The sequence below is a fragment of the Triticum urartu genome, chromosome 7 (assembly GCF_003073215.2).
Source record: "Triticum urartu cultivar G1812 chromosome 7, Tu2.1, whole genome shotgun sequence".
Classification (NCBI taxonomy): domain Eukaryota; kingdom Viridiplantae; phylum Streptophyta; class Magnoliopsida; order Poales; family Poaceae; genus Triticum; species Triticum urartu.
In genome coordinates, this window is record NC_053028.1 from 96,821,044 (window position 1) to 96,835,641 (window position 14,598).

General features: G+C 48.0%; 2 protein-coding genes across 2 annotated transcripts; one reads left to right on the plus strand and one right to left on the minus strand.

Moving 5' to 3' along the window:
- The first annotated feature begins 1,717 nt into the window (after positions 1 to 1,717).
- On the plus strand, positions 1,718 to 6,460 carry LOC125518827 (two-component response regulator ORR22-like). Its single transcript, XM_048683696.1, has 6 exons — positions 1,718 to 2,598; positions 2,984 to 3,136; positions 3,263 to 3,673; positions 3,788 to 3,864; positions 4,913 to 6,019; positions 6,189 to 6,460. Exons 1-6 carry the CDS (start codon positions 2,439 to 2,441, stop codon positions 6,258 to 6,260), a joined length of 1,980 nt encoding a protein of 659 aa, XP_048539653.1. The 5' UTR covers positions 1,718 to 2,438; the 3' UTR covers positions 6,261 to 6,460.
- Positions 6,461 to 6,658: 198 nt separating this feature from the next.
- LOC125518828 (probable histidine kinase 2) lies at positions 6,659 to 13,698 on the minus strand. The gene is made up of 7 exons (XM_048683697.1): positions 13,601 to 13,698; positions 12,147 to 12,353; positions 11,682 to 11,800; positions 9,833 to 10,212; positions 8,694 to 9,271; positions 7,335 to 8,489; positions 6,659 to 7,227 (listed from the first exon to the last, which is right to left on the minus strand). The coding sequence occupies exons 1-7, from the start codon at positions 13,661 to 13,663 to the stop codon at positions 7,009 to 7,011; spliced, it is 2,721 nt and encodes a 906-aa protein (XP_048539654.1). The 5' UTR covers positions 13,664 to 13,698; the 3' UTR covers positions 6,659 to 7,008.
- Positions 13,699 to 14,598: the final 900 nt, after the last annotated feature.

The window sequence follows — 14,598 nt, forward strand, 5'->3', positions numbered from 1 at the left end:
TGATGGCGGAATAAAAAGCAGTAACAACGGTGAGCGGCGCTTTGTGCTCAGCTGCGGCCATACGCAATCACGCAATAGCTGATGGTAGCAGCGTGATGGCGATCTGGAAACAACGGTGGCGGCGCATTGCACTCACCCGCGCGATCGTCCAAAGCAGGTTGCAGCATCAGCGAGGTATCCGACACTGTGTGTCATGGCATAACAGTGGCAAAGCATGGCCAGACGGGGAACGAAGCGGCGCCGAGCCGTGAAGCGTGCTGCTGCGGGCGGGCGTCCTCGTGGCTGCGTGGGTGTGTGGTGCCGATGGCGCCGGGGCTCCCTCATGCTGGGCTCGGGTGCTGTTGCGCGGACGTCTGTGTGGGAGCCGATCATGGTTCCGGGCCAGATCCGGCCGGATTTGGCGCAGGGCCAGCATGCATCGGGCTCTCTGCTCGGAGATGGACTGTGGTGGTGAGGAGCTGGACTTTCGCGCGGGCGTTGACCGGCCGGCAACGCTACGGTCCACAAATGGTGGTGGTGATCTAAGATCCGGTCGGCCAAGTGGGGGTGATTGCAGAGTGTGCTTTGTGACCTTCTACGGCTCCACAATTGCGTGGTCACCAAAGATCTTTGGGTGTGTTTATCTCTTAAGATCGAATGGTTGATTTCGATAGTGAGATGCAAATTATGGACGACAACTTGACGCAGAGGAATGGTTGCGCGGCGACGACGACATTGTATGTAGCTGCTGGGATCGTGGAAAAGTGGTGGCGACAATACTCAAGTGACTTCGATGGTGGTGCTACTCGAGCACCTGGTCTTGAGCTTCGGGGTGAAAGCCTAGGTCTGACCTGGCAATGGCGATGTTTATTTTACGTCGTTACCTTGTTGAAGGCATTGTTCGGATATGCTCGGATTGATTCTTCAGGGTGAAAACCTAGATTCTGGCCTTGGTGGTTGGATCCAGTGACGGCGATGCTTGAGTATCGCTCCCTTCCTGAAGGCGTTGCTGTTGAAGAATCTCGTCGTCCATGTGGTATCATGAGATGGTTGGTGCGGATATGGTTATTGTTGTAGTTATTGTTGTAGTTTGCCGATCACAGATCTGATTGCTTTGTTTTTTTTTCTTCCTCGCCTACGCATAGCTTGGGTCTTATATGACTTTGCTATTTGTCGGTGTGTTTTTGCGTGTGTTGGTGTTGGCTGTGTGCATCCCAGAGGCCGGGTGTGTGTTCTTTGGGTTTGTATCCTCTCGATGCTCCATGCTGAGCCAATAAAATACACCCTTTGTCGAAAAAAATGGCATACAAGACAATCCACAAACAAAATTAAGAAATTGGTTCAAACGCTCATGGCTTTCTCCCCATGACCACTCGACAACAGTACTAGCTCCGTACATTAATATAAGACGTTGTTCGCAGTTCAATTACATTAGTTTATAGAGAGAGTAGCATATATTATCTCCCTCACATACATCACCATTCTGCATTTTTTATTTCAGTTCACCCCACAGTAAAATGTGAAAATAAAAAACAATGCTGCAAAAATCAAATCACCAGGAATGGAAAAACAACCGGAGCAAGCAAGCAAGCACCCCCAACTGCCATGCCATCGGAGGGTTCTGGCAGGTGGGTCCCACGGGCTCCTCCTCATGTAGTCTTGCACCATATGCGAACGCAGCGAGCACTCCCACTCCGATGACTGACCCCTATAAATCGGCCACCAACAGTCCAAAACTTTGCTTTCCATCGCCATCTCGCTCCGCTCTGCTCGCCCCTTCCACCTCCCCAAACAACACCCCTCCCACCTCACCAAGCGCGCTGCTGCTGCTGCTGCTGCTGCGGTGGTTTGGCTGCTTCCTCCTCCTCCACCTCTTCCCCCTCGTCGTCTTCTACCTTTGCCCGCGTCGGTTGCTTGCTGCGGTGTGGCTGAGCTGAGCGTACGGGCAGGCAGGGCTTGCTTGCTCGCTTGGGCACCCGGAGTGTCGCTGTCCGCCTCTGCCTTTCCTTTCCCACTCTCTGTTTTGTGTCCTTGCTCTCCTTTGGCCTTTTGCTTTCCCAACCTCTCCCTTCCCGGCCTCAATAATGACGGAGGCGCCGCGGCGGGTTCGTTCCTGAAGGCCTTCTCCCCCCGTCCCGTCTCGTCTCCGCCGGCGTGCCAGAATCCAAATCCACCTGCAGTTTTTTCCTCTCTTGTTCCCGGAGTAATTTCGGTTCTTGGTTGTTTGGGGCGGCTCTAGCTTTCCCTTCTGTTGTGTTCAGGTGGTGTTGGTGTCGACCGCTCGGGGAAAGCTCCCTTTCTTCTTGCTCTTAAGCTTCTCAGAGTTGGCTCGGTTGTGCCCAGCTAGGCCTCGTTCTTGCTGGGGATTGGGTCTATTGGGAAGTTTTGTCCTTAGGGTTTGGTAGGAGGTGCTAGTTCACAAGCTGTTGTCAAGTTGCTCTGAATTGGCGCGAATTGGGATGCTCTTGGACGCCATGATGATGGAGGCCAGGAAGGGGATGATGGAGAGGGAAAGGGAGAGGGACCAGTTCCCCGTCGGCATGCGGGTCCTCGCCGTCGACGACGACCCCGTCTGCCTCAAGGTTCTCGAGGTCCTCCTACGCCGCTGCCAGTACCATGGTCAGTGCCTGCTTGCACTTCATTATAAGAAACTTCATTCTGTTGTCACTTGTTAGTCATGTCACCTGCAGCTAGTCAATTGTGGTTTCACTTATCAGTCATCTGATGCTGTTCCAGCGAGTTTGCTCTGCTATCTGCACTGTACTAATTACTCTTGCTTCAATGCTTCTGAAGCTGCAAGAGTTTTCACATGCAGAGTAGTATAAAACAATCTGCCATGTTCTGAAATGCATATCACAGACATAAATTTTAACACTCTTGCAATGCGATGCGATATATATTTTTTTCTTTTCGAGAATGATAGTTATTATGCATCCTCTTCTTTCAAGTTTCAACAACAACTGTAAACTGATATAAGAGCCCCTGCTTGCTGTCTCTTGAACAGTAACAACCACCAACCAGGCTGCCACTGCACTGAGGCTGTTAAGGGAGAACAAGGACATGTTTGACCTGGTCATCAGCGACGTCCACATGCCCGACATGGACGGCTTCAAGCTCCTCGAGCTCGTGGGGCTCGAAATGGACCTCCCTGTCATCAGTAAGCTCGCAACTTCCTTCATTGATTTTTTTGGGCACTTTGTTGTTGAGTCATGCTCTCATGCTGCTTTCAGTCACTGTGTTGAAATATGGATGTTAATGAGATACTTACCATTCAATTGTGTAGTGTTATCGGTGAACGGGGAGACGAAATCCGTGCTCAAGGGGATAACCCATGGCGCCTGCGATTACCTCCTGAAGCCGGTCCGGATCGAAGAGCTCAGGAACGTGTGGCAGCACGTCGTCAGGAGGAAGTTCAGCAACCGCGAGCCGAACAGTAACCTTGATCTCTGCAAGGAGATCAGCAAGCCGCCGAGCGCCGACTCGTACCACCGGCTCGGCCAGGCGACGTGTGACAGCCACAGGTCGTGTGACCAGAGCAACAGGGCCGGCAAGAAGAGGAAGGAGCCGCACAGCGAGGAGGAAGACGAAGGCGAGGACAACGACGACGCCGCGGGGTCGAAGAGGCCGAGGGTGGTGTGGTCAGTGGAGCTGCACCGGAAGTTCGTCGCCGCCGTCAACCAGCTCGGGATCGACAGTAAGAAAGAAAAAAAACACCTCCCCACGTTGCCTTTTGCTTTATGTTAAATGTTCTTGCAGGCTACAGCATACCCATTTATGCTCGTGTCCTTTCTCTTGCTGCTGTTTGCAGAGGCTGTGCCCAAAAGAATACTCGAGCTTATGAACGTGGAGAAGCTCACCAGGGAAAATGTTGCGAGCCATCTGCAGGTATAGCGACATGGCATTTACTTCCATCGTCACCTTTACCTGTGTTATCTCTTTCATTGGTCACAGGAAGAAAAACTTTTACAGAACTTTTGGTAAAATTATCTGCAAATGGCCTTATTTTCCTGTGTCGAATTAAGAGGGCCAACTTATAACAGAGTCCTTATCCCCTTACTGTATTTGGTATCGACACACCTATTAGTTGCAGAGCAGAGCTTAATTTGATATCATGGTGTTGCAGAGCAGAACTCTTTCAACAAATAAGTTAACATGTTCCTGGTGTTCGTGCAAAATGAGTTAAGTAGTTTAATTTTGCGGCTACATAGTTTCACCTTCACATTTCTTCCTTTTTCTTGACAAGTTGAATATGTTCAGTTGGTCTGAAAACAAAGAAACATTCAGTTCAGTTATACTGAATCTTTCAGAAAACCTGAAGGAGATATCTAATACAAATATCTGATTATTCCCCCAACCATGTAGGCTAGTAGATTATATCTAACTACACAGGTATAAAATGCTCAAATTAGTATGTACTGTTGTACAGGTTTAATGCAGAGTAATTAGGTAATACTGCTGTACAAGTTTACTACAGTATTTTGGCATGCACTGCTGTACAAGTTAATGTTGTATTTTGGTATGTACTGCTGTACATGTTTAATGTGGTGTTTTGGTATGTACTGCTGACTTTATTGTAGTATTTTGGCTACATTGTTTCACTTCTGTAAAACTGCTAGAAGGAAGACACTGACACCACCCTGTCCAGATTACAGCACTACATATGTAGACTGAAATATTTTTTAGAGAAATGCAAAAGCTTTGCATGTCAATGAATCCACAAATAGAAAATTTATTAACAAGCCTACATTAAAAGGTTAAGAAAATCCATCAGCCTTTTCTATATCCTGGAGTGCTTTTATGTACCAGTTTAGCAAGAATCTCCATGCCAAACCAGGAAGCAGTTATCTTAAGACTGCATATCTCATGTTTCAGAATTCTGATGATTACATAAGTTCCTCCATGTCTAATCAGGTTACTTTGTATGCCAATGCAGAAGTACAGGCTATACCTCAGACGGCTAAGTGCCGTGGCATCACAGCAAGCCAGCATTGCTGCTGCTTTTGGAGGCAGAGACCCCTTCTTGCACATGGGAGCATTTGAAGGACTTCATAGTTATCATCAACCCTTTGCCCCTTCTGCTGCTCTTCCATCTTTCAATCCACATGGACTGCTGAGTAGTGCTGGTGCAGCAGCATTTGGGCTTCAGGACCTTGCTTCTCCCAAGGCAAACCAGTGTTCTAGCAGCAACGGCGCAGTAAGTCATTGCGCCGGCGATACCGATAAGTTCCACATTGTGAGCTTACAAGACAACCAACAGGCAGATTTATCGCAAGGCTTGACCTCATCGTCGCTTGGGCAGCCTCAGCTCCAGCAGAAGTGGATCCATCAAGAAACCAATGACCTGTGCTCTGTCTTTTCCGGGGGTGCTCTGGCTAACACTATGTCTGGCACACTCCAAAGAGTTACAAGCAGTTCATTGCCACCAGAAGATCTTTTGGAATGCACTACACACATCAAAGTTGGAGCCCATCCATCAATAGGAATACCAACTGCAAGTTCAGGGCTGCTTGAAAGGTCTGTCGGAGTTTCCGCCGATTTCCGGGATTCTTGTATATCTCAGCGGTGTGCTCTTCCAATCAGTGATGGGTTTTCTGTTGACAAGTTACCGTTGCACATCCCGTTCGATCGAGTTGGCGCGACAAAACTTGACGCTAGCTTTGTGGCTGGAGAACATGAGATGGACCAAAAGGGGATATTTTCGGAAAGAATGGGTGTTAGTGTTTGTCCTTCTGAGAGCCTTATAGTAGCCAGCAATGCCAAATGTAGAGCTAGTTCCTCTGGCAGTACAATTCTGCCCCTTCCTCATGATACCGAAAGACATTCAAAATACCTCGAGTTTGGGGCTGCAAGCAACTCCAGACATAGAATGGATGGAATGAGACAAGACCATAGACTGAACAATGATGGTTTTAGCTATGATGGTGGTGCCATTGTTCCTGAGCAGACCGATATGTATGATTTGGGAGTTCCAAAGCTGCAGGGTGGGTTCAATTCCAGCAGCTGCAACTTTGATGGTCTTCTCAATTCTATAATAAAAGTGGTAAGAACCTCAGTTATGCTTGACTTTACTCTTCCCCCCTCAAAATTTCACTATTTCGGATAGGCATATTTCCTTTCAAATCGTTTGCACTGATCGAAGCTAAGTAAACCCTATGTTCCTAGATTTTCAATGGTGTTTCTTCTGAACCCTTTTTCTGATTTCAACGCAGGAGAACGACGAAGTGCCATTCAATGAAAATGACCTCGGGTGTGAACTTTTCCCACTTGGTGCGTGCATATGAGAGATAGTACTAGTATTTAGGCAAGTCCACTGCAGACCTAGAGGAGACTGTACAGTTATTCCTATGGGTATTTATCAGCTATGCTTGTGTACACTACTAGATATACAAGGTAGCTAGCCAGGGATTTCATAGCTTGTAGGAATCTGTACTTTCTTTCTCCAGAGAATGGGCAATGGAAGCAAATATATGGCGTCTAATCACATGCTCTGAAAACACAAACAGTTTGTCTAATTCACGTCTAGATGTTTTTTAATGATGTCACATCTAACCTTCTAAAAATAACTACACAGCAACAAGAAATAAAAAAAAAGCCGGGACAAAAAAAATAGACCACAAACATAGTGCTTATCAGGTTAGATGTGACATAACTATGTCACATCTAGATGTGTGCTAGACAGACCCAAACACAAACTCCGGAAAAAAAAGAACTCTGAAAACACCAACTCTGGAACTCAAAACTTAACCATAATTGTTTCTGGAAATTCAAAATTGACAATACATTGTCCAAGAGTAATTCTGGAAATAAACCTGACCTGATCTTGATACAACAACAAAGTTCAGCTGCTGCTGCTAAATGCTACAAACTACGATAATGCCCCTGGTCGCATGATCAAAACTCGAGATGTAGGCGGGTTTTCAGTGACTAGGATGACAACTGCATTCGCTGGCTGAAAAACCACCTACACCTATCTTGATATTTGATCATGTGACCGGGGAACAGGGAACAGGGAACGAAGAATCTCCGCGATCAGTTATTAACTTGGTTGCAGAGGTCAAGAACAATCTGTGCGATTGTCGGCTTGGGTATTGGCTTGGTCAGGTGAAGATCCATCCCTGCCTCCATGGACTCCTGCAGCCCCTCCTCCGCGGAATGAGCGGTGAGCGCGATGATCGGGGTGCGGATGCCGTAGCGGCTTTCTTCCTCCCGGATGCGCCTCGTCGCATCATACCCATTCATCACTGGCATCTGAAACAAAGAAGATCGAATTGTCAGCAACGTCAGATTAAATCATCTTCAGGAACAAGAGAGATGGGGCTGATGTGCTTGGCACGTTGTTTGCTGGAGAAATGTACCTGGCAATCCATGAAGATGACGTCGTAGGGCATGGCCACTGTGTCCACATGGCTCTCTGAGACGCCATTTGCGCTCTCAAGAGCCTTTGTAAACATGGCCACGGCCATGGCGCCATCCGTGGCGACCTCCACGGTTGCCCCGTAATTGGTCAGTATCTGCTTCTGGACTACCTGCAGCAGCGTGGTGTCGTCCACCAGCAGCATGCGCATCCCCTCCAGCGGCTTGCCCTCTCCAGCATTGGCCGCTCCCTGGGGCGCCGGCGTCGGCGCTGCCGGCGTGATTTCAGACGCCTCCGCCGCGGGCGTGATTTCAGAAGACGCCTCCGCCGCGGGCGTGATCTCAGACGCCTCAGCCGCAGAGGTCTCATCAGCAGCCGGCAGTTCTTTCATGGCTGTACCGAGCTGCTGCGGCTGCTGCTGCGTAAACGGGTTGGCATGGAGGTCTCTCATGACCTGGAGTAGCTTGTGCAGCCGGGAGCCGTGGATGGGCTTGCGCAGGTTGAGGTCGATGCTCGCCGCCTCACTGAACCTCCTCAGATCCTCGGAGGGGGTCTTGAGGTCCGTCAGGCAGACGATCCTGCACGGCGCCTGCTGCTTGATCCTCGCCAAGCTGGCCGCCTCGGGGGCGACCTCGTCGAGCCTCCCGCCGGAGACGTCGACGATGACGAGCAGGCCGAAGAGGTGGAGGTGCCCGCCGTGGCTGCCGGCCATGCCGCTGCTGTTCCGCAGGTGGCTGACCATCTCCTTGGAGCTGAAGCACCGGTCCGTCGTAATGTTGGAGTCGCCGCTGCCGACGCCATGCAGCGACGACGTCGACGCCGACCTCAACGGCGAGGCGCCGGCGGCGGAGCGCGCCTTCTCGAGGGTCGGGACGAGGAACTCGGGGCGCGTGACGGGCCAGACCTTCATCCCGAGGCTCTCCATCCACGTGTACAGGATCCGGCGGGTCTCGTCGCCGTGGGCGAGGAGGACGCAGTGCCCGCCCTTGAAGCAGGCGGGCTCCCTGAACACCGACGGCGGCGTCCTCCCTTGCTCGAGGTCCTCTTCCACCTCCGACGCCTCGCTGACCTTGAGGAAGATGTTGAAGCCGAAGCACGTCCCCGCTTCTCCTGGCTCCTTGTCCTTGATGCTAATTTCTCCTCCCATCAGACGAACCTATGTTTACATCAACAACAACAGAACAAAACTATAAGTAAACAAGAAAAAACGAAAACATTAGTGAAAAATATAATTTTCTTTTCCAAACAAACAAACACGAACACACACACATCCTACCCATGAAGAATACAGTTACGGCTAGTTAACGTTGATGCACTTGACAAGATTTTAACATGGATGAAAAAAGATGAGATCACTTACAAAGGATTGCACAATTCCAAGTCCGAGCCCGGTGCCACCATGCCCTTCCTTCACTTGAACGTAGTTCTCAAACACAGACTCCCTCTTTTCCTGGGGTATGCCCACACCAGTGTCAACCACCTCGAAGTAGAACTCGACCGAATTGGGATCATTTTGTAATGACATTCGGCTATTTTGTTCCGAACGGTTCTCCTTCCTTCCAAGCAGCCGCCGAAAGATCCCACCCGTGCGGCGACGGAGGGTGAACCTCGATGGGGTGCTGATTATGGAGCTCCTCATGATGGGACGGTTGGCCCATGCTCGAAGCATGACGTGGCCGTCGTGTGTGAACTTGATGGCGTTGCCGAGTAGGTTGTCAAGGATTTGTTTGATACGCTTGCAGTCGCCCATGGTGGCGGTGCACCGGAGCACGGAGAAATCACAAGGGTCCCAGATCACTTCGACGCCTCTTGACATGCCGACGACGTTGGCCAGGTCCATGGATTCCTCAAGGACGTCTGCCATCCTGAACTCCACCTCCTCTAGCTGCATCTTCCCGGACTCCACCTTGCCCATGTCCAGTATCGTGTTAAGTATATCTGCATGTACACACACATGTATAAACATGGATGATGAGTCAACATATGCTCAGTTGAGAACACAAATATGGTATAAAGTTCATTTTTTCGGAAATAATAAACTTTTTTGCTTTATGCACTCAAAGATGCGCACAAAAAACATGATGCGTAAATGTGACAAAATTTGCCCAGCAGCAAAATAGATAGAAATATTGAAACTTTATAAGTTTACTGGCTGCTAACATAGTGATATCTGACAATTCGATTTGAACTATCCTAAACTTTATTTCTTGTACAAATAAAATGCTATTTCTTTACCAAACAGAGATTGATTTCTTGCATATTTTAAATTTTATGAGCAAATTTGATACCTTAAATGTATAACATCTGGGATATTGCATACCCTACACCTAAGACTGTAATTAAATTATTTACAGAAACTTTACTTCTATGACATGCAATTTTATAAATGCTATGATGACATTAGCTAAATTGCCAAGTACGGATAGATCTACTAAAAGGTAGCGCAAGCTATTCATGGTATTGTCATGCATGGTACGTAGGGCATGGATGCAGACTGACCCAAGAGCTTGTTTGTGCCAATGTTCATCTGGTCGAGGTTATAGGTGAGATTGGCGTTGCTCTCGGCCTCTACCCGGGAAACGTCGATGAGTCCAACGACGGCAGCGAGTGAGGAGCGGATGTCGTGGCTGGCGCGGGCGAAGGCATTGCTCTTGTTCATGCTCTTGCGCTCCGCTTGCTGGAGCGCCTCCTTCTGCCTCACCAGGTCAGCCTCTAGAGCCGCCTCCCGCGCCCCGGCCCGCCACAGCGCCCGTGCCATAAGGATGCACACCAGCGTCGCGATCGCCACGACCGCGCACACGACGCTCACCATGGCCACCCCCATTCGCCGGACCTCGGCTGCCCCGCTCCAGTCGCTGACCACAAGACGAACTCCCTGAAAAACAAGAAGAAATACAACCGGAGATACTTGTCAGCCGTCCCGATAAAAATTCTCAAACATGCATATGCGTGCTATACTACGAAGAAAATAATTGTTTTTTACAAGAGGCTGTACGTCAGGTTGTTTCCATGGCCTTTATCGAAAAAAAAGACTGTTTCTATGGCGCGCGAGGCGCCGCCCGGCCTGGTCGGAGAATTATCAAACCAGCGCTCGTTCATAGGCGACGGATGGCAAGATCAGTTTCAATAAAAGTACACTAGCAGATGGGAGATATCCTAATTGCACTAGCAGATGGGAGATCAGTTTCAAACCAGCGCTCGTTCATACGCTGTAAATAAATTGCAAAAGAACTGATGGGAGATATCCATGAACGACAACCGGTGATATGCATGCACGACACTAGCAGATGCAAGAAAAGTACGTAGGAGACGATCGAGCTCACCACAGTTTTGTGCCAGAGCTCCGTTTGGGGAAGAACAGAAGGAGAAATCTTGCTTTGGGGAAGAAGAGGAAGAAGAAGACTTTGTACTCTCCATTAAGATTTTCTTCCTAATTTTGGGATCCCTTGATTTGGAAAGTTTTCAGTTTTTTTACATGCGAAAGGAAGGAAGCAAGATTGTGTACGTACTGTCAATAGCTAGGAGCGATCCCTGTTTTTTTTTCCTCACTCCAAGTCGGAAGGATGTTTATTGAGGTCGCCAAAACAAAAAAACGTTTTATTAGTTTTTTTTTGCCAAAGTCCCCTTAGCTCATCTAACCTTTTTTCATTATCCGTTGCTTTTTAATGTATAAACAGCAAACTTGGAAGAAATATTACATGCTGGGATTAGTTCTTGACAAAAATAATGCAGAGGAATTACGTTAGATAGGCTGTGTGCACGTTGGTGTACGTATGCATATATGGATGGCCTGTGATCGATGCTAGATGGACGCGTTACCAGGTTCACTCCGGAGAGGTCGAAGCTCGTGCACGCGACTTGGTCCGCCCCGACGGCGCGGAGCACGAGCTTGCCGGGCGCGCCAATGGCGGACGCGGTGCATTCGGTCTCCGAGGGAAAGGCCTTCATCAGCTTCGCGTCGTGCTGGCCGGGCTTCCCGCCGTCCAAAGGCTTGTAAACCGGCGGGGCGCCGCCGTCGCGCTTGTCGGTGATCGCGTAGTACGTCCGCGCGACGGGATCGGCGGCGGCGTTGCCCTGGCTGGCGGTCGCCAGGACGTCGACGGGGACCGCTGCGAAGACCACGCCCGCAGTGTCACCGACAGGCGCGGAGAAGACCACCATCTGGACGTTGGAGCTGACCCACCCGGACCCGAGGGCCGCGGGCGAGCCGCTCTTGGCGTCGGCGAGGACCTGCGTCGCGTTGGGTAGGTGCTCCGGACTCGCCGCTGGGTCAGGGCGGCCGGTGGGACGGCCGTTCACCGGATCAACGGCCTGGGTGTGCCATTCGCCGCTCTGGCTCCCGAACTTGGCTCTCGGCTGGCCGTTCTCGCCGCGGTAGTACGTCAACGCGGCGCCGTCCACGCTGGTGTATGATATCTCGGCCAGCTGCGGCTGCATGGCCAACGCCATGACCATGTATGGTCCCACCTGTCAGGTCAAACATATACGTAAATGTTAGATGTATATTTGCACGTAGTACGTGTTGCTATGTTATCTTGGACGTGTCCTACATAAAAAAAATGCACGCAAAAATTATTTGCTTGTATATGCATGCGTATATTCATATCAATGCTCGCATTACGACGAAAATCAGAACAGAATCATACACAATAACCAGTTACCGGGTCGGCCCGGCTAGTAATTAAGATTTGTTATTTAAAGTAAGGAAATAATTGTGGTTCAAAAAGGAAGTGCATATACGTGATGAAACTAATCACGTTTTACATAGAAAAAATGCATAATTTAATTAACCCAAAGGTTCTTGGTTAATTACGTATCGGAAATAAGATGATTCGTTGCTGGGGATCTGCAGAGAGTGCGCGACGACGGCGGCGAAGCGGTTGGCTTCCATTAGAGGCTGCACGCCGGCGGCGACGTGCGCCAGCGACGCGTCCATGGCGCTCACGGCATCATCATTTATGTGCGACGAGATGAAAGAGTAAGCCAGACCCACTACGACCACGATGATTCCATGGGCGACCTGCATGCGTGCAAGTGCAATAAAAGTGTGACGTCAGATTTTTTTTTGGAACATGTAAAAAGTAAAATAGAAAATGCATAAATATTAAATTAAAGTGTCTTTTTTTTGCGGATAAATTAAACTGTCTTTTAGGCTGACGAGGCCTCGACAAGCGGCGTTGCATTGTGTTTCAACTCGTCTAACGATAACATTTGTTGCACAGGTAATAAGTCAAGATTTCGAGGGTTTTCACTAATCTAAAGATATAATTTGTCGTGAACATCCCGCTAACAGATCGCCTTTGGGCTCATCTAACGACAACATTTGTCGTGACATTCCATGGGTAGATCTAACACACGGTGACCAGAAAAACAATTCCATGGGTAGATCTAACACACGGTGACCAGAAAAACAACATAGGATCATACGACAAAAGGGAGTTCTTTGACTCGCCACTGCCTCACACATGTGGGGAGATATCTGTGATGTACGGAGCAGAAGCCAAATTATATATTAAAATCTGCATAGATGTATTTTTAGAGCACACCTTACACAGGTGAAAGGACACTAATATTGTACGGAGCGGATTCCTAATTACAAGATAAAATAAAATTATATTTACTTTTTGAATTCATGCCTAAAACACACGTCGGAGGATATCCATCTTGTACGGAACAAAATCTTCAATTACAAGATGAAAAATTATGAAGATCTAGTTTTCATTGTTATCTAAAGAAAGAGATCTCGCATGCCTGACACGTGCAGGATGATATCTGTAATATACAGAAATGAAACATAAACAATAAAATCAGTTAGATCTACTTTTCAAATCTGCGCCTTACAGGCATAGGAAGATATCTATATCGTACGAAACAGAATTTAATTGTAAGACAAAAATCATTAAAATTACTTTTGAACTCACGCCTATGCCAAGAGACCGGGGGGTAATCCTCCTCTTCCAAAAGAGTACCGTACCACTACATAGATCTATTGTGGAGATCACATACCCACATATGCGGAAGGATGTCTTTGTTGCACTAAGCTTAAGTAAGATGAATCCCTAAAAAAAAAAGCTTAAGCAGATGATAACCTCGCAGATCTAGTTTCCGCTCAGGTAAGCAATAGTTGTAGGTGGAAGGACAAGAACCAAGAAATGAGAAAAGCCATGGAGTTTTTTTTAAGAGAATAGCCATGAAGTTCATATAGAAGAACAAGTATTAACCATGAGTTTCACAAAAAGAAGCCAAGTACTATGAATGTTCTCATACCAGTGGGATTAAAGCCCAAGAACGTTTGAAGGAACTACCCCACTTGCCAACCTCTCCAGCCATCGCGGAAGTATTGTAAAGTATTCTACAGAAGCAAATCTTTGTTAGGTGTTCGTGAGTATTTGTTTCCTAGGTATACGGCCTTTTATAGATGCTTGGAAGAATACACTTTACACATTGGGGGGTTTTTCCGCTCTGAATTGTGGGCTCGGAGCGCCGCCGGTTTTTTAAATCCACCGTCGCGGTTTATTATAGCACTTTTGGCAGTATTTCTCCTGCACCGCAGAAAAAAAATCGGTATTTACCCCTGCACCGCAATAAAAAAGAAGTATTTATTCTAAAAAAATCGGCATTTAACTTCGATATCTAATATCAATGCACGGCTCGGTAGTAGACACACGACGAGATAGAAAAAGGGATACTACGCGATCTTGTAATCAATTGCCAAATCTGAGCACAATGAATTATGTTTTCCTCCCGTTCGAATAGTTTGGGCGGGCGTGAGGCAGTGTTGGCAGCCGCACGATCGCCATAAGGCCATCCTGTTGTGCAAAGTGAACACCGATCAATTAGCTTCCTGTCTTAAGATAGCATTATCATTAGTTTTGTTAAGTTAACTCTTCGTTATGTTTGATGCTAAATATAGAAGCACAGGCTCGACTTATGTTGAACTAGCTCCGTTACCAGGACAGCTAGGATGAACCAGGCCCTTTTCCTCAAAAAATAAAATAAACATGAACCAGGTGCTTTCCTAAAAAATAGATGAACTGTGTCTTGCTTTTTTTAGCCTGTGACTTACTTATTCAAACTTGATCGACTCGTTCGATGCTCTGTCTAATGCGTTAATTATCAGCTGAAAATCTCGAAGCGCGGAAATTGAAAAGTTCTATTTATTTTGTCCGCACACACACGACAAGTTCGAGCGTTCCTCTTGTGTGCCGAGTGGGCAATATGTAGAGCCATTCGTGTGAGACCGTACAACATGTCACCTATATTCC

What these genes read in the sequence shown, in the direction of transcription:
- LOC125518827 (XM_048683696.1), top strand. Translation starts at nt 2,439, where the DNA reads ATGCTCTTGGACGCCATGATGATGGAGGCCAGGAAGGGGATGATGGAG. An exon ending in ACGCCGCTGCCAGTACCATG is followed by an intron (nt 2,599 to 2,983) that starts GTCAGTGCCTGC and finishes TCTCTTGAACAG; the next exon opens with TAACAACCACCAACCAGGCT. An exon ending in CAACCAGCTCGGGATCGACA is followed by an intron (nt 3,674 to 3,787) that starts GTAAGAAAGAAA and finishes TGCTGTTTGCAG; the next exon opens with AGGCTGTGCCCAAAAGAATA.
- LOC125518828 (XM_048683697.1), bottom strand. Translation starts at nt 13,663, where the DNA reads ATGGCTGGAGAGGTTGGCAAGTGGGGTAGTTCCTTCAAACGTTCTTGG. An exon ending in CTTGGGCTTTAATCCCACTG is followed by an intron (nt 12,354 to 13,600) that starts GTATGAGAACAT and finishes GCACGCATGCAG; the next exon opens with GTCGCCCATGGAATCATCGT. An exon ending in GAGAACGGCCAGCCGAGAGC is followed by an intron (nt 10,213 to 11,681) that starts CAAGTTCGGGAG and finishes TCTTCTTGTTTT; the next exon opens with TCAGGGAGTTCGTCTTGTGG.